General features: G+C 30.6%; 1 protein-coding gene across 2 annotated transcripts in view; it reads right to left on the minus strand.

Annotated features, from left to right (window-relative positions):
• The window catches only part of LOC121113979 (cell adhesion molecule Dscam2), a 186,274-nt gene that overhangs the window by 53,410 nt on the left and 113,184 nt on the right, over positions 1–19,680 (minus strand). For both annotated transcript variants that reach the window (XM_040707785.2, XM_040707786.2), the window contains exons 7-10: positions 17,513–17,988; positions 16,160–16,304; positions 2,674–2,939; positions 49–210 (exon numbers count right to left, since the gene is read on the minus strand). In XM_040707785.2, the coding sequence (XP_040563719.1) occupies positions 49–210; positions 2,674–2,939; positions 16,160–16,304; positions 17,513–17,988 (1,049 nt within the window). The remainder of the gene's footprint in view (positions 1–48; positions 211–2,673; positions 2,940–16,159; positions 16,305–17,512; positions 17,989–19,680) is intronic.

Raw genomic sequence — 19,680 nt, forward strand, 5'->3', positions numbered from 1 at the left:
AGGCTCGACAGCATATATTTTAAAAAAGAAAGAAAGAAAAAAACTTACCAATGACAGATATTTTTGTTTTACCCATTGCTGAGAGTCCTTGACGATTAGAGCCTGTGCATTTATAAGACCCTTCGTCCCTTTCCTTTGCCACGTCTGATAGGATTAAAGTCCCATTATTTAAAACTTTTCTTCTTAGATTCGAGGCCAAAAGGAGATTATCTAAGAAGACGAAAATAAAGAAAGGAATAACAAGAATTACTTTTTCTTGGCTTACATCTTGATCTTTTACATACATTTATTTTATCAATAAATTTATCAATTATCCTTAAAAACACACACGTAGGAAATCCCTTCACGTGTAAAAGGGGACATTTTCCATAAAGGTTTCATCAGCTTAGTTAAAATTGTCTTACGAATTTTGTATGTATGAAACTTTTTTTTTCAAATTTCTTAATTGCATTTACATACAGACATAATGATGTAATAATAGCAAACTAATGTCCTCTATTAAAAAAACCCCATTAATTTTATGTTTCATAGACTTAAAGACATACATTAAGTAATTACAATTTCGTTTTTTAATAAGTATAATTGCATTCAAATTGCATATTTTCATGTAAGTCAAAGTATAATTAATAATCAAATATCTTTAACCCTTTTCAAATTTATACTTTTTTGAAAACATATAATTTTTTGCCGGTATTAAAGTTGATTTTGATATTCAGTAGCACTGTATTTAATATAGGACTTAAAATCGATCCTTTATAAGTTCCTAATTTTAGAAACCCCTATAGAAAGCATAGTTAACACAAATAATATAGCAAATAAATTAATTTACAAATTGAAATACAATCAAACTTGATCTAATGGGTCATCTGGAACAAGCAGCCACTTTTTTAACTTCCCCTGTTTGATCACTTCATGAAAGTTTGACTGTATTTAAGTAAAACTTAATGTACTTTTCATACACAATAATAATTTGGCCACTATGATTAATTAAAACCAAATTAAATTATTAGTGATTCTTATCAAAGTTGATTAACGATGGTGTCATTTAATAAAAATGATTCTCTGTTACGACTTTTGCATCTTTTTTAGACAAGGCCGTGTTTGGTGTTGTGCATTTTTTGTAACTAAAATTGTTAAAGTCAATACAAAAAATAAATTTAAACAACCGAAAATAACTTTTACTGGTCTACTTTTTACTCTAGAGTTTTCTTATTATAGCTAGGTACTTTTACCATGCAAATTGTAATCACATCACTAGACATGGATGAAAAAAAAAATCCTTCCTGTCAATTTTGAGAGGTTAAATATGGATAAGAAAAAACTTATGATAATAATAAAAAATGCAACTCAGTATTTAAAGAAAAAAAACACGCTTAAAAAAAACATCAATTACATACAGATAAAAATATCTTTTATCCATTTTATTTCACTTGAGAAGAAATGTTTTATTCGTTTTACCTATATACCTTAAGACATTATTCTTTTGACGTTTTGGCAGTTATTGCACATAAAATATGCTTCAAAGAAACAAAGTACATATTTTATGCTTTTATGTAAATATAAAAAAAACGAAAATAAGCGATTCATAGGTGATTATTCTTTTATATAACTCCGTGTAAAACTATTTTGAAAAGAGTAGGGGTTAACTTCAATAAATCCATCTTATGCAATCTCCTTTCTGAATACTAATTTTAGGGACTTTTATTTAATATGAAAGCAGATATTACGTAGGACATTGGGGCATGTCTCCCAGATTTTTTGTGGACATAGTTTAAAAATCATATCTGCGTCCCTGTGTCAGACTAAAGATGGAACGGATACATATTTTCTGGGATCTGGATCTATTAAGATCTTAAGACGTATATTTGAGTACCCAAACTTTCGAGTCTAGGTCCGAAACCAATATTAGACGCATCCTTGTCTTTAATATTATAAGGATTTGGCTAGAATTCGGACCTAAATAAGATCCAGCTTAAGGTTACATTTTTACTGACAACCGATGCCAAAACAGTAAATAATCCAATAATATTACTATACTTATTGTTATAATACCAATGGACATTGTTTATGGACGTATATTGTATCTGGCAAAGTTTTATCCAAAAAGAAATGGAAAGAGGCCTGAAATCAGTTGGTGGATGGTCAGTTCTTCCAGCTATGGAGTTGTTATTCAATAATAGTTGATTACTGTTCACAGCTTTATAAGAACTAATTCGTATCGAAAAAATCAATGTTAAAACTCAGAATAGAATTAAAGATGAAGAAACCTCTACAGCTGAAAAAGTACATTGATTTGTAGATTTTAAGGCCTTTTTTCTGGATAAGAATTGAGGAATATAATAATTTTATTTTAACAATATATATTTTTGTTGAGGTACCTAGTTTGGTCATTATTTGCTTTATTATATCTACAAAACACACACCCATATAAGACAACTGTGTAGTGCAATCTATTTGTTTATATCGAATATAATTACGGAGAAAATAAGAAAAAGTCGAAGCCTTGGTTTATTTTTCATTATGTGTAACAAGGCCAAGAAAATGTAATAAACAAAACAAGGGCACACTGAGAGATATATATATACAAACCCCTCCAAGTATTATTCCATACTATTATAAAACCTCAAACAAAACATTTAATTGAATTCCTAGGTCAGGATATAATCTCCTTACCCTTTTCCCAAAGCACTGCCTCAATTGGGAATCCACCTAAAGGACAATGCAGCACAAAAGTCCGTCCCTCAATGGCCTTAATCTCTTCTGGCCATGGCCGAATCATTGGAGCACCATATATGTTTAATCTTCCTTGATGTATAATGGAACCAGCCCGATTAATAACTGAGCAGGAGTAGAGTCCACCATCAATGACGAGGCTTCGTGATATGTTAAGATGCGAAATGACGTCACCATGAACAGTGACGTACTGACCAATCAAATATCTATTATAAAAGGAAATATAGATAAACATTAGAAAAAGGATACTCTACCCGTAAACAATATTGGACAGGATAATATTGAGTATAACAAAAAAACCACAATATTTCCTCTATAAAAGTCCCTTGACATGATGTCACTTTCATACATACGTTCACCCTTTAGATATTTTTTTTTGAAAGTTGAAGGGTGAATATTTTAAAGAGTGGAATGAATGTATTATTGTCAATATTCCATAAGAGATACATAGGGATTGGAATGACGTAAAAAATGTGGATTTAAAATGTTAACCCACACATAAAGCCTTTAATCAGATCAATAATCAAAATGAAATATCCACAAGATTATTGAAATAAGAAAGTTCACAGAAATAAAGACAGAATACATAACTAGTTCATTGAATTTAATGTTACACGTTTAGAATTTCAAACTAAAAGTAGTAAAGTACATTTGTCTGGAAGAAAAATCATATATTATATCATATCATATCATGTATTATATCGATAAATTCATCGATATAATACATATATCAAATTAGATACACGCCTTAAAAAAATAAGTTGTTCATGCAGTTATAATATTTACCCTTCAAGAAGTTGTAAGATGAGTATATTTGTTATATCATGCAACTATTTCTTCTAAAAATAAGGAATAATACATTTTGAAATCAACTGGTACACGAGTCTAGTCATAAAATCGTTAATTAAAATGTATATTTGTCTTAGCTAGCTTACTGACAAATAATTATTTGCAAAAAACAAAAAATAAAAAAATAGTGTTATTCCACCTAATTCTATTTTAAGTCTAGAAATATCACTTTATTTTCAACACAAAATATATATTTATATTACAAATATAAGATTTTGAGACTACAAATATTACTTATTTTTGTACAAAATGATACCCCCCTAAAATATACAATAAATAATATATCCGTCAGCTGTTGTTCATTTTAAACTTTTTTTTTAAGGGTTTGTACGTTGAACCTCAACAAATATGTGATAAAACTTGAACAAAAATCAAGAACAGGAGAAATATACAATATATTTTTTACACGATATTTAAGGCAAGGGAAAGTGTGTACTGTTCGCTTTAACTCAATGCTTTACAAGAAGTGTTACAATTATCTGATTTAAGCCAAATATACTCCATTTGGTTCCATAACACGTTGCCAATGAGAATCCAACTTCATAATACTCTTTTATAGAGTATTATGAAGTTAGATATAATAATTGTCCCTATTTCCAAAAAAACTAGGACAACATATTTTCACAGCTTTCTACTGAGGCCAAATTTGTACTCCGAAGCACATTGGCCATATAAAGGAACCGGTGGTAGTCACTTAGTGCCGTGTCCGGACTCTAAAGGGGATGCTTTAAGGCGTTGTCTAGATGATGTCTTGTTGTATCCTATTCACAAATGGTGGCCGCCTCTGTTCAATCAGCAGGTTCAAAGAGTAGAGGTGTTCTCATTAGAGGGCAGAATTAAACAAAAAAAAATAATCTTCCGACCACTGCTGTGCATACAAACCAAAAGAGTATCCGCTGTTTACATTGCAAATTTTCTTGGTCGCTTTCGATGCTTTTTCCCCTTTCAGATAGTAAAAATGTTAAATATGACAAATTTTTCCTTTTAAGACCTCTGTACTCGACGCAACATTAATTCACGACTGAACCAGCCAATCACAGTACTTTCCGGAATGCGTTTGTATACACTCAAAACTGTACATGGGGTAGGAAATACAAAATTACTTTTTCTGTATAATCTAATACATACATCCCAATATTTTTCATAGACATATTTCAATTCATTATAGTCCTTGTATTCAAATATCCGGGATGATTTAAGATAGCCAATAATATGTAAGATAATTTAAAAGCTTAAATTGATTTATGGAACTAAATTTAATAACGATAGGACCTTTCAAACAAAATATATCAACGTCACAATTCTTAGATTGTGACGCTGTGCCCCATTATTGAGATTCATGGAAGGGATATTCCTTCCCATAGTAATTTCCTTTTATTGACAAGTAACTTTTTATGTCACTAAACTTGATAACAATGAATTAAAACGCTAAATTACAACGTTTATGTTGGCTTGAGTAGAAACACCCTTGAATACATAAAATCATTTTATATCCAACTCATAACATACCGGATGCGTAGTTGAAATCTGGGCACTTATAAATTAGAGAAATAAGGAAAATAAATTAAAGGAATAAATAATCCCTCCCATCAGCTGACAAATTGTGTGTAGTAACACCCCTCTCCAAAAAAGTTAACACCACCAGTCGAAAAATGACCTCATAAAAAGACACAAACATTGAGAACACGCTCGAACAGATATCCAAAACTTGACTTAAGCACACAGGAAGACTATTGACAACGCCAAGAAGGTCATTAATGACAGTATTGGCATCGAAACAAGCTTCAATCAGATGGTACACCGGCGCACATAGTTGGGCAGTTCGTTTTTCAACTTTATCGAATTTTGATTTTGGCTACTGGATAGGATACTGAAATTCAAATTTTCCATATATATTATTTCCTTTACAACATAACAACTTTTTCGAATTAGCCTGTATCGAAATTCGAAAAAAGTTGGAAATAAACCGCCGTTATACAAAGTACTTTTAGGAATCCCACATTCCATTCTGGCCGAAAAGCATGTGCCCACCGTACTTGCCAGATACCAAAAAGTTCGACTTTTCCTTCTGGCCGCATATGGAGGCCAGCACCTGTCGGACAAGGGCATCGAATGATACTAAAGTCAAGGCTTCCATTGATGAGTGTTGGAAGTCCATGAGTCCCGATTATATTATTATCACGTGTCAGAGTTTCTAGCGACGCTTCAAGGCCATTGTCAATGTAGATTGAGACTAAATTGAATATTAGCAGCACAACTGCCAACATCTATACAAAGTAAAACTATTCTAGATCTTCTAAAAATTAAACTTGTTCAAATTCCAGATTCAAAATGTCAAGTGTTCTATTACTCACCCAGTATTTGTAAATAAGATTTTAAAGTATCATTTATAGAGTATACTTAAGAAGCAAAAAGATGATCTAAATATATATTGAGTAGTAAGACAACTTCCTTTGGTCTTCCTTAATATGTATGAATGTAATTACTCTCCACTATTGAATATCAATAAATTAAGTGTCCTCTGATGTGTTTTAATTAAGAAAAAGATAAAACAATATTAATTATTTTTTTTCGGTCTTTTTTTTTTAGAAAAGCCACCGATGAAACTCCCCACCTCAATAATGATAACTCTGTAAAAAAGAGGCGTAATTAGATCTTATTTGTCATTATATAATACATATTAGTATTTGTTCAAAATAATATATAGAAATGACAGGAAGGAAGTAAGGGTGTGAAAGTCGGAAAAGAAAGCTCAAACAACTCCCCACATTGAGATGAGGATGATACGTTGTTGTTGCTATTAATATTACTCCTGCAGCTGCTTAATAGAGAGAGAAAGTACAAAGTCAAATGACTAGAAGGAGTGGCGGGGGGAAGTATTGGTATATGTAATTATTCAAGGCTCCGAATATATTTTTTATACCGAAAAAGTTGTGCTTTTTTTTTCTTGTAGCTCCAAGTAAGAGAAATGTTCGTTGTCCTACTCCAAAATTAATCTTCAACTTAAAAATTAGTTTCACTTATTTAAATTATGGCGATTAAATTTATAGAATTCACACATCAATCTTTTATTATAGTCGGTTTAAAACCAATATATTTTAGTGGCAAGAGTGCTTGTCAGTCCTTATTTGTGGATAAAGACTGAAGTCCTGTCCAGTTGAGTCTAAGAACTTATAAAGTTCAGTCCTTGATGAACCGACGGTCTTAAAGACCAGAACCGGGGTCTGATAGGATCGGTTCTAAGATTGGAATTGATCTAATAAATAAAGACCTAAACAACACTATTAGATACATCAACATTCCTAAACGGATCGGAATACGCAGATTTCTTATTCTTGCGGACACGAAACTTTTTGAATTACAATACAGAAGCGTTAAGAAAACATTGTTGCAATACTACACATTGCACAACAATCAATTAACGTCTACATAGTGTTGCCTGTGGGTAAATATAGATTCTAAATTACAATGAGAAAGGATGTTAGTCAAGAAAGATAAACAAGCCTTTATGGGCTCGAAAAATAATAGGGGGGGGGAGGGATATCCCAAGTTTTGGACCACTTCCGAGTAAATACTTACCTTTTAGATACAGGAACTGAATTTTCGTATACTTTTTGTTTATTCATACAACTCAAGTACCAATTGACAAGCTTTGCTTGTAGCTCATCACTAATAAATATATTTATAAACGTAGTGAAATAGATTAAAAAGAAAAGCAATAGATAGAAAGGAAAGAAAAAAACCTATTTCTGAGTCTTTATTGAGTCTGTCAATTACAGATATTACTTTTTTCAGCCTCTCGCCTAATTATTTTTTTTATCATTTTTTTGAATGTCGATACCATTCGTCAAAGTTATTGTAAAAAGTTCTCGACAAAATTATTATTTCTTTCTCTGTACACATTTAGAGACAAATGACTTTCTAAATTAAAAATACATATTTATATTATTTTTTCTGTCAGCAACAGTTTTTTTTTTTTTTTGCATATTGATGTCATACAAAGGGACTATCAATGTATGTACGTAGATAGGTAAGAGGACGGATAAACTTCCAATCATTTTAAATATATGATTTTAACAAATCATTTTTGTATATTTTTATTTGCATGAAATCGTTATGTAGACCAGCGTTTCTCAAACTTTTTTCTTTCAAGGTATCTTTCAAACAGTATAAGTATATATTTTCAGGTATTCCAGTGTAAAATTGGATTAAAATTGACACTACATAGCCTAAATGCAAATGTCTTGTTTATTCAGACGAGACAGTAGTGAACAGAACATAATACACACTGTAAAAAAAATAATAACTTTAACCTTTAAAAATACACGTTTGCAAGTTTGTTTGACCACCCAAGGATACAACAGACACAAAAAATCAATAATAATACTAAAAAACTCAAATAAAGTGACTGAAAGAGGCAAAGACTCCATTTCATAGTCAATCATGTATAGTTTTTTTGGCCTTTTACTCTTTAGAAAACGATGTATGATTATGTTCCTTGTTCCTTGCTTTTTGTGAAAACAAATGTATCTATTTTGCAGTGTAATTGTAAAACAGTATTATGCACACTAAAGTCATGCTGAGCTCGGTGGGCTATCTACATGACACATTGTTGACAATTAGTACTTGAGAGAGATTTATACAGTTTATTTGATATATTTATTTATTTCAAATGAATTTGAAATTCTATTTTATGTAAAGATACTGTATTTTTTGATTCCAATACATTTATATATGAAATTTCTAATTTTTAAAAGTTAAATACTTATTTAAAATACGTATTTTTAGGGGGCACCCCATGTATTGTCAAGACCCGCTTTGAGAATCGTTGGTATAACTATAAATGGAAAATATATTTATTGCAGATTCTGACATCAATGTAGATACTAAGAATTGGAGATTTGATTTTTGAACCAATTTCAAGCTCAACACAACCTAACATGACATCTGGGGTAGGTCTGGCTAACTTGTGCCTAAACTGCCCCAGAGTTGGGTTGATAAATATTTCTCGAAACGGTTATTGGGTTCAAATGAAATGATAAATATTTTGTGTTATATCAGGCTCAATTGGAAAATGTGTCGATTCAAGTTGAGTTTGGATAGCAAGTTTATTGGGTTCGAGAAATAAACCGTAATTCGTATAGGGTTCAATGATCTCAAATTTGGTTTGTGTAGGATATTTAAATAGAAGTAACATCCTTTAACCATTTTTTATATTGAAAGTACATACCTAAAAGATTATAGCGAATCAATTTTGCATATTTTTGTTTCTTATATTGTTGGGTAGACTATTGATTTAAAATACATTTATGGCAGGCTATGACTTCATGTATATACCAGAAGTTCGATATTAGATAGAATGAATTTATTGTACTGATTATAAAAGGGCTCTTCTGAAATTTAAGGAACTTCAAACATGAATAATTTTCAATTGAGATTTACTAGGTTCTGCCAAAGATTTTTCAAAAGTAAAGTTATTAATAAAGTCAGTGAAAAAAAAAAAATATATAATCCTGGGGTGAGAGCAAAATTGTTGGAACTCAAATATCTACTTTACATAATTAAGATTGGAAACTCCATTCTTTCATTATGAATACTGGTGTTTATAATTTTTTTAACTACAACGGATCTAAAAAATGTATTCCAAAAGTTTTAACTTTGGTGTTATTAAGTATTATCATAAAATGTTGGACTTCTTAGATAAAATATAGGCAATACCAATAATATTTGTAACTTTTGAGTTACAACAATTTGATCCTCAATACTCAATATGATATCGGGAGAAGAGTTGCTCTTAAAGGGAGTTCCTTTAATAAACTAACAAGAGTTAATATACGTGTACACGCACAATCGATGTGGTATCTTGCCTTTATAGTTTATCTTAAAAAATATGTCATAACATTACAGTAACTTTGAGAGGCAAGATATTTGCTGAGAAATATAACTATAGTATACCTGTCTTGCTTATACATTTAAATGTAGGATTTTGACAATTTTTACACTTCATAACCATGCTGTCTACTCCTATAATATTAAGAATAGTTTTTCTTAATGTTTTAGCATAAAAATGTAGTTTTATCTGATAAATCCTATAGATTATATAAATAGGTAAATGCAACTACGTAATATTGATATTGACACATGTTGATAAAGTGTTGAAAATGTGCTCTTGGAAGAGTTGTTTTTGTACCAAAAATTTTAGGCATTTTAATATGGCTACTGGATAGTGATTGTTAGGTTTTTAGAAAATATGACCTACTAGTATGTAAAAAAAAAATAAAAAATAATGATAACTACTGAAAATTAAGATGATATTGAAATCATTCTGGAAGAACAACGGCCTAGTTGTCTTGACATTTTATTCAATTAGCTGCAAGTAGTCATCAGAGCAAGGATTTTTCTAGGCCATAGACAGGAATGCCTCCGATGTTGATCCTCAATTCTACTACCTATGAGTCTAACAAGGATTTACAGTTAAAACTTCACCAGAGTTCCTCAGTGTACTCGGCGTCTTTCATGGGCATACCCACTGGGGATTACTATATACAGAATGGGGACCCAAAACTTGGATAAATTCCAAAAATTTGATTTTTATGGAATCAATAAAGGACAACTAAAAAACCAATTTGTGATATGTATGTTTTAATACGTTATTTAACTATATTTTTTATTAAATATGCCCTCGTTCATAACTAATAACAGCTTCGACAAGCTGACAAACAGATTGAAAGGTCTTGACGATGAAGGCTGTATTCATTGCACACCACACTGTCATAATGACAGCTTGGAGCGAATCCAAATTTGAATGAGAGGTGTGGTAGACATTCTTCCGTAAGATACCTTAAACTATAATTCCAGATATTTGAGGTCAGGGCTGGAGAAGGCCTCATGGGAATTATCCATATAGTTGCTCGTCAAGTTTTTATTTTTATTGTCTTAATGGGGTGGTAAGGGTCTTCTCGATGTTGTAGGCAGTCCTGTTGAAGATGTTAATGGTCTCTGTAGAATTTTCGTCAATGACACCCGCGCAGAGGAGATTTCACTTACGTTGCTACGACAGTCTTACAAAAAGCCACATGCAATAAAAATTAAACTTACATATTTTTGTTTTAGCAGTCGTTCGTTGCGTAATGAAACATCGTAATTAAAAATAACCAGGATAAATTCCTAATTATACGTTACTAAAAATTTGTGGTTCACACTCTGCACTTAAATTATCTCTCCTCATGAATTAAAAATGTATGTTAAAAGCTTAGGAAAATGAAAAATGTCCTGTTCAATTACAAAAAGTATAGCACTCGTTCAAGGTCATATTTTTTACAATAATAATATTGGATACCAAAATACTTTTATATGCATGTACTTCGTACATTTTACTATGTAGGCCAATATAAATCAAATTTTTAAGTAAAAGGGGGAAAAATTACATTTAAGAATATAAATACAGCCAGATATGCTTCAATGTAGTTCGAAGCTACTAATAAAAATAATTAATAAAGTTTTTTTTTAAGATATAAAAAGGTTTATTACTTTTTCTCTAAAAGAAATAGCAAGTGTTGTTTTTAAGACTTTTTCTTTTATACCTACAAAACCAAATATACCAAATTATACAAAAATATACAAATAAAATTGTAATATCTTCAAAATTCCTTATCAGAAAAATCAAAATTGCACCAAAGTATGTACAAAGTTGCAAAAAGGCCAATTTAATATAACAGCCTGATTTAGGGGTATTTTATTTTTTTCATTAAAGCCATTCATTCTCTCCATCCCCTAACGACAAGATGAATAAAATCTATTTTTGATTTCAAATACTGAAAACTAGTGCTGTGTCACTCCATATCTATTTGGTCCAGTCCAGTTCTAAGAACGGTCCTATTGGTCTTAAGGACTGTCAGTCTTTGGTACTGGTTATTAAGACCTTCAGTTCTTGGAACCGGTCCTTAGAACGGTCTGTCCTTGGGATTGGTCATTAACGGCCGGTCTTTAGAATTTTTCAAAAAAAAATCCATTAGAGCGGTTTGATTCCACCTGGTACAAAAAAGCTGTCATATGACAATAACCTATGCAATATTGCATTGTCCTACGTGGTAATCTTTAAATCGCACATCTCGATCAAATTATGTAAAGAGAAAAAAACTCTTTACTCTGTCAATATAGATACTAATAGGAATTTTTTTGGTATTTTATATAGAGTAATTTTGATGGGAATTTTTTAACCTATAAAAATTATTTTCATGTTTTTTTTCTAAAATTGTCCAATGAAACAAAAAAAGAGAAAAAATTGGATGATCTGCGTATATTGCGCATCTTTTTTTATTCTTACATTTTCTTATGTTGTTATCTTTTTCTGCTCTAAAGGATAGCATTAAAAAAAATATTTTTGTTTTTTATAGATGAGAATATTGTCTATCATCATTAATTTATGTAAAATAATGATTAATGCTGTATTTCAATCCTCATTGACGAAATAACTTTTTTCTCCTTTCAAGCTTTAACTACATGTACTTCCTACAGATGACATTGTAGAAAAATGAAATTTTGTGAATATAATTTTTAACGATATGACAACTTTTCCGCACTATCTGTATTCGAAATTTGAAAAAAGTTGAACATCAGACTGGTCTTTTGCACATATCTAGCAATAAAAAGATTAAAAAAAAGGTATTTGTTCGGAATAACTTAAAAAAGGAAACAAGCCCTCAGTGACGTCATGAAGGATCAATTTTAACTTCTTTACGGACCAATAAGTAGGACTGGACTGGACGAAATTGAACAGGACCTGAACTGACTCGAGTCTTCGGTATTATATAAGGACCGACACAACTCTACTGAAAGCCGATAATTTAAAGAGTTGCCTTTTATTTGAGGAAGAGGTTGGGGGTTTTGGGAGGTTGTTCTTTATTTAAGGCAGTGCCTTTTAACTTTTTTTTTACCTCTATTACCAAATTTCAGAACTTATATAAAACCATTCTCTGCAAATTATCTTTTAAAAACATATCTTTTATATTTTAACTCCTTGGCAATCAAAATAGTGTTAAATGATGGTACACATTTTCTATGGTTAGCCTTCGAGAGCCTGGTGTATTTTGACATTAAAATTAACGGAATGAAATCGATGAAACCAAAATTGCGTGTGATTGGTTCTTACAATATCAAAACCATAGACACAATTCATATTTTCAAACGTCTGGCATTCCATTTTCGCCTTTATCGAAGAAAAACAATAAAATATGAAATATTTTATCTTTGCTGGTATCTATCTTTGACACCCTTCAAATAATTACAAAACTTTTTAATGCTTTTTAAGTACGAAATATTACGACTCTAACACCATCTAACGTAAACAAATCGTACTTATACAAAACCAGATACCCATTATTAAATCCATCTATTAGAAAAATAATTGATACTATTTTTATTGCATCTAGTTACAGCTAAAGTAATCGTTATCACCTTTTTTTTAGGAAAGATTTTTTTTTTTGTACGTAGATAGCGTTTTAGATAAGATCTCCATCCCCCGAAAGGCAATGCCAAATTCCCCCTACTTAAAAGAAGTGAAACTAAAAATTGGGATTCATTCATTAATTTAAAAATAATTATGCTGTTAGCCCACCCATGTCGGACACTTAAGAAGCCATATTTTTATCCATCAAATTTGACTAAAACACGTTATATTTCTGATTTTAAATTTTAATAAAGAGAGTTGTTGGATATGTTCTATACAAGGATTCTCAACCCCACAACCTGGTGTATCTTGTACATTTCTTTTGCCAGAAATTTAATTAATTCTTGAGCAAAGGTAACAACATATGTAGATGTAATTCATTACTAGATTTACTGTTATTACAATCCAAAATACCAGTGATGTCTAGACTTCCAATCCTTCTGGAAAAAGGACCTCAAATAAAAAAATAGACTGATACAGAATTCAGTCTTACAACTGATCCAACTCTTTTTTTTTAACCTGGTGTGTATTAATTTTTTTTAGAAACAAACTCTAAGTCAGACTTAATTTAGTAAACCCTCTTTTAAAGCAGTATATATTTGTAATACAAACCAAAAGGCTTAGGGAATACAATTCCTTATAATGCTTTTATGACTTAAAATCCCAATAAAATAATTAATTAAGAAAACCCATCTTTTTCGTATGGGAGCATACATTTGTTGATATAGAATCCCAAAAATAAATTTTCAGAAATGTGATATTAATACTAAGTCCATGGAATTACACGAAATCATCTTTTAATCTTCATTTACTAATTACATAGGCAATTTAATTAGTCAATAAGAAAGCCGCTTTTTTTATTTTTAATCAACTTTTTCTTCTCTACTTCTTCTTTATTTAAGCCGATATATTTATAAATATATGTATTAAGTATAATGATGTAACATTTGTAAACAGATAAACGAAAAAAATCATATATGTGTTCAATAGACTCTTTCACAAATAATAAAATTAATTAATTTGAGTGTTGTTAGTGAATAAAATATATGGATCAAAGGAAGGAATGAAAAGTTTCAAGATACTTAAGCCACAAAGCAGAAGGTGATGATGCAATCAGCCTTTGCGCTCTTCAGGTTATTAAAAAGTGTTTGACAACGCTGGAGATGGTCTGAAAGATCTTTTGTGCCACCAATAATGGACACTCTAACCTTGTCCAACTCTCCCTTCTGCCTTCCGAACGGCACATTCAGAAATGTTGAATTATGTGGGAGGAGCTCGTATGGATTTCTGTTGGCTGTTATGAGTAGCCGCCTTGTTGCCATCTGGATTTATTTTGGATCGGCGACCAGTTTCAGGCTTCCTTTCGATCCCAGTACCATCATTAATGACCTTCTTGACTTTGCAAATAGTCTTGCTACTTACCTTAGTCACGTTTTGGATCTCTGTTGGTGTGTATTCCGTGCAAACTAGATCAGCAATATTGATTATTTTGTCTTTTTTTTAGATTAACTGTGTTAAGGAGGTTTTGATGCAGACATCTTGTCAGCTGATTGGGAACATTATCATCTTGTTTTCTCATTCCTCTCTTTGAGAAGTGTTCCGGGTATATATACAATGTACATATTTAATATTTATGGAAGTAAACATATCACTAACACTTGTATTTGTTATCAGGTACTATTTCCTCATATCCAATTTCAACCCTTTACAGAAGTGATAATTATATATATGTACGTAAACAAACAAACGACCAATCAAAGGGAGTCTGATTTGTTATAACGTCCTTAACATATTACTGAGGGATGGACACAGAGATGTTTAGAGAGAAGTCAATCATAGAGATTGCAAACACTCTTCCTCACTTCATTAATGTAATGTCTTACATACATAAATATGTAGATCTTGAATATAAAATCTCTTAGACGGATTGACGAACTTTATTCCCATTTAATTTATTGGGGCTATAAAGCTTAAAGAGATATAAAGAGAAATAATAAGTATAATCTTCTTATGAAAACTCAATAAAGAACCAAAAATGAGCCTTTCATTTAATGTAACATGTCTACTTCCAATCTTATTCTTCATATAATTATTGTAATTTAAATTAAAAAAAGTTTCTTCTATAATTTTTTTTTGTCAAATGACAAATTTGTACAAATACATACACAGCATTATCCACTAACATAAAAATAAATACTTGATTTTTTGAGCTATCTCATGTCCATGAATAGCTTCCTGATCTCAATGCGTTTATAACAAGTTCCGAGCAATAATTAAAAAAGTTAATAGGTAGTCATTTTATTGAATAAATGATAAATAAAATAAAAAGTAATCTATAAACTAATTTTTCTAATATATTTCCCACTTTGTACCTGAGTAACGTCATTATATAATAACATGGCTAGGAATTATGTTTATTTTATTTTCAAGTGACCTGACTTTATTATATAGGACTTGACCGAATTTTTTTTGGATTGAATTCGAACCAGTTGTTGCTAAACTGTCAATATTTCCTTGCTATTTAAATGATATGTATTTTAATGAATCCAACAGCTGTGAAGAATTAGTTAGCTATCAATAGATTTCGGACTTTTTCAGTATCTTTTTTTATTAAAAGTTGATGGATATCTCACATAAACGTTACATAGTAATTAAATAAAGTTGAATTAATTTTCATTTTAGCAGCTGTTGATTGATCTACTCTTCGTCTGTTATAACTGTCCAAAACTTTGATAAGTTGAATTCAAATTATTTTTTGTTAGAAAGTGATGATATATCACTTTCAAATAAATTATTTTAAGTAACTTTTTTTGCTTGTAGAAACTACTAATATATTTTTGCCCTCTTTTCTTTCATTTTTTCGGAGAAAAGTTTGAAAATGCAACAAAAATCTCATTTTAAACTTTGTATACAATGTATGATATTAAAAACTATTTACGATTTTATAAAATTTCTTATAAAAACTATCAATTACAAAGTTTATTTTAACACAAAAATATACTCAACGAATATTAATTTCATTTTATTTTATAAAAAATGACTAAAATTGAATTGATATAAGATAACTTACATACTCAATCCCTTTACAAATTTAATAATTTATTTGTAAATAAACTGAATGGATTTTACCTCTCTAAATTTGGTAGATCAAATCCATCCAACTTCCATTTGATAATAGGTGTTGGAGATCCAGTGGCAGAACATTTGAGTGATACCATGGGGCCTGGTTGCAGTGTTTGTTCAATAAAGGCATACTGAAGACGAGGCAATGAATCTGTTTTTTGTTTTTTTTTAAATATAAGATAAAAAATGTTTAATTTTTTTGATGGATTTCTGTGGAATGGAAAACAATAAATATATGTATATTTTAAATTATAGATCAATAGATGATCCTCCCACAAGAGATAGAAAAATAATCTATCTGGGGCATGTTTATGTAGTAAGATATTTTAAATGCCTTTTGTGAGGTACAAGAAGTTATTTTTTTTTTATGCGAGTGGGAATTATGTGAAATTCTCTACTTTATTTTATTGTTATTGAAGTTCTGAAACAATATAACATTTTATTTAACCCTTGAAAGAAACAGTTCCTATCTTGCTATGTAGGTTTATTTTATTAATAAATATAATCTTAAAGAAAACAAAAAAAAAAGTAGTATAGATAATAAAAAATAATAATGCCATAACTATAACTCTTTGTCATTTCTATCAGAAAACGTGACTATTTCTTAAAAAAACGGATGAGAAAGTCTTAATCCTGGACCATAGTACAAAATGCATGTTATACTAAGGTGTTATTACTCTATAAGAAAATAAGAATGATATATTTAATGAAATAGAGAGAACACTTTGAAATGAAATGACGTCATTCTAGAAGTCGGCCATTTTGTAAGACATAGAACAACTAAATTTCATAAAAATTACTCTACAACACATTATATTAGTATTTTATTGTAAAATTTGTCCAATCTATGTTAATGCTCCACCAAAAATCGATCTAATATCTTTTTTGAGTTCATAATACGTAAAGCCATCTACTGTGAATCATTCAAGCTCTAACTTATGAACATAAATGAAAACCACTGACAGAAAAATAAACTACATATTTTTTTATCTCAAAAAGCAAGCTGTGACAACTTTGGTGGTGCGTAGATGATATTTTAGGTTTGAAAAATGAACAAATTCACAAAAATACTTGATCTAACTTGGAGAAAATTGTCATTGGGTAAATTTCCCGATATATATTATCAAAATAACAATACTCCTGGCCATAAATTGTTTAGTGCAGTTGCAGGGCAACTTAGTAGGTTAAAAATAACCACCACTACTTCACAATGCGTTTAGTATTTTTTTTATTATCTATGTATATCAACAATGCTAACGTCACATAAAAACGTACTATACTCGTAAAAAGTGACATATTATATAACAAAGTAACAAATTCACATAATCACAACAGTTAACTTGATAGTATATTTCTTACCCCCAAGACGAAGTTCCCCGGAAGCTTGATATTCATTCCCTTTCAGACTCAGAAAACACTGATAAATTCCTCCATCCTCTTGTTGCACATTCCGTATCTCAATTTCATCTCCTCTCACAAGAATCCTAGGATCCCTTGGAGAAACCCCATTTACCAACCATCGTAGCCCAACTTCTATTTGGGAAATTCTACTATCAGGGATTTGACAAGAGAAGCGTGCATTGGATCCAATGTCCGCACTTTGAATATCGGGAAGAACACGTAGATCTGGTGGAGAGGACTCTCCCTGACTATATACTTTTAAATGGATACTAAACGAGGATTCTCCGACGTCATTGCGAGCTACACAACGGTAAATCCCCGAGTCTGAGGATTGGAGGCGATATATTTTGAGAGCACTACCACGGGGACCGAAGAGATGGTATTGTGGACTGCTAGGAAGAGGGTCCAGGAGATGATGATTTTCTTTGAACCAGCTGGAAAATAATAAGGAATCATTATATTATTAAATACACATAATATTTATTTATATAGTTACATGGAGTGAACACTTTATATTACTATTGCTCCGATCTACGGAAATTGAACATAAATTTCATATGTCTTTTGCAGAAGCAAAATGAAATATGTTATTGCGTTTCACTCTTTGCGACTGTATATAACATTATATTACGTACAGTGTATGATATATTTATTAAAAAAAATAGTAAAATATGTATATTCATATGAAAAACGAGGTCACTCAAGTATAATTTAGAAAAAAAAAAGAATATGGAAATTCGTTTTAATTATTATATATGTACAATGTATACTGAAAAGGAGACTGGGAAGATTTGCAACACTTTTTTTTTTTTTCTCTCATTTTTTTTGTCATTTTTTCCCTTAGTTGATCTATAACTAAATTGCCCATTAATGCTACACCCAATGTTAACTTTCGTAATTACGTAGGGCGTATACTAATAGCTTAACTTTTTGGCATTTTTAGTGTAGAACTACCTATGTGTCATATGGTGTTTAATTATAAAATAACAATTATTTAGTCTTATTCTAAACATTAATTCAATTTTTAATTTCATATATCAATTGAAAAATAAAGGAAATGTCACTGCATTTCTATTTTTTTAATAATAACCCCCTGAATAACTTTGAGGATATACTGATAACTGAACTTTATAGACATTTTATATGTCTGAGTATTTGACTATTTCGTTTTGTTTATAGAATAACAACTGAATAAAACCCTCCCGAGCGTTTTCTTTCCTCTTTAAGGTAAGGACGTATCTAATTCACAACACAAATTAATTATTGGACTTTAATTATGATTTTATTAAAGGAGACCACATGCCACCTTCAACATACACAACAAGACTTACATATACATATATATATATAAAGGGAGCGTAACTCACTCGCATAAACAATAAGAAAAAATGACAATAATATCAAAAGGAGACATATTAAAAAAATAATATTAATGATACAGGGAAACACAAGTATAACGAAGTCAATGTTACGAATTCTCTATTCATACTCCCCAACATGAGCACCATCGGGGAGATCATATATATCTTCAGATGACAAGACCAAAGCTAACTTGATTATCGGGCATTGATAAAGCTTTATTTTTGAATGCTTCACTTCTGAAGTTCGAATCAAACCATCAGAACCAGGGTAGACATTAATAATACGGCGGAGAGGCCATTCATTACTTCCCCGAATTTCATCGACAACAACTACCAAGTCCTCTGGAGTGTGTCTCCATTTTTGACGCCGTTGGAAATCGAGTATATACTCAGACATCCATTTTTTTACAAAATCTTTTTAAAATACCATTTAGTTTCCTCCATCTTGAACTAGGAGAATAATGGGTGTCAACACAGCGATCTGGAAAGCTTGTGATGTTGAAACCAGTTATGAGCATTGACAGAGTGATTGTATATCAGAACCATCTGGAGACAAGGAACCAATGGGCGGCTATTAAGTACAGCCTCAATTTCTATTAATGTAGTATTTAGTTGTTCGACGGTCATATGTACATTTCCAAATTGACGACAAATAATATTTTTTGCTAATTTCATTATTGTTTCCCAAGCACCTCCGCGGTGAGGTGCTCTTGGTGGGATAAATTTTTATGCAATCCCTCTAGCAACTGACCATTTGGCTAAAAC

This window comes from Lepeophtheirus salmonis, chromosome 3 (genome assembly GCF_016086655.4).
Source record: "Lepeophtheirus salmonis chromosome 3, UVic_Lsal_1.4, whole genome shotgun sequence".
NCBI lineage: Eukaryota > Metazoa > Arthropoda > Copepoda > Siphonostomatoida > Caligidae > Lepeophtheirus > Lepeophtheirus salmonis.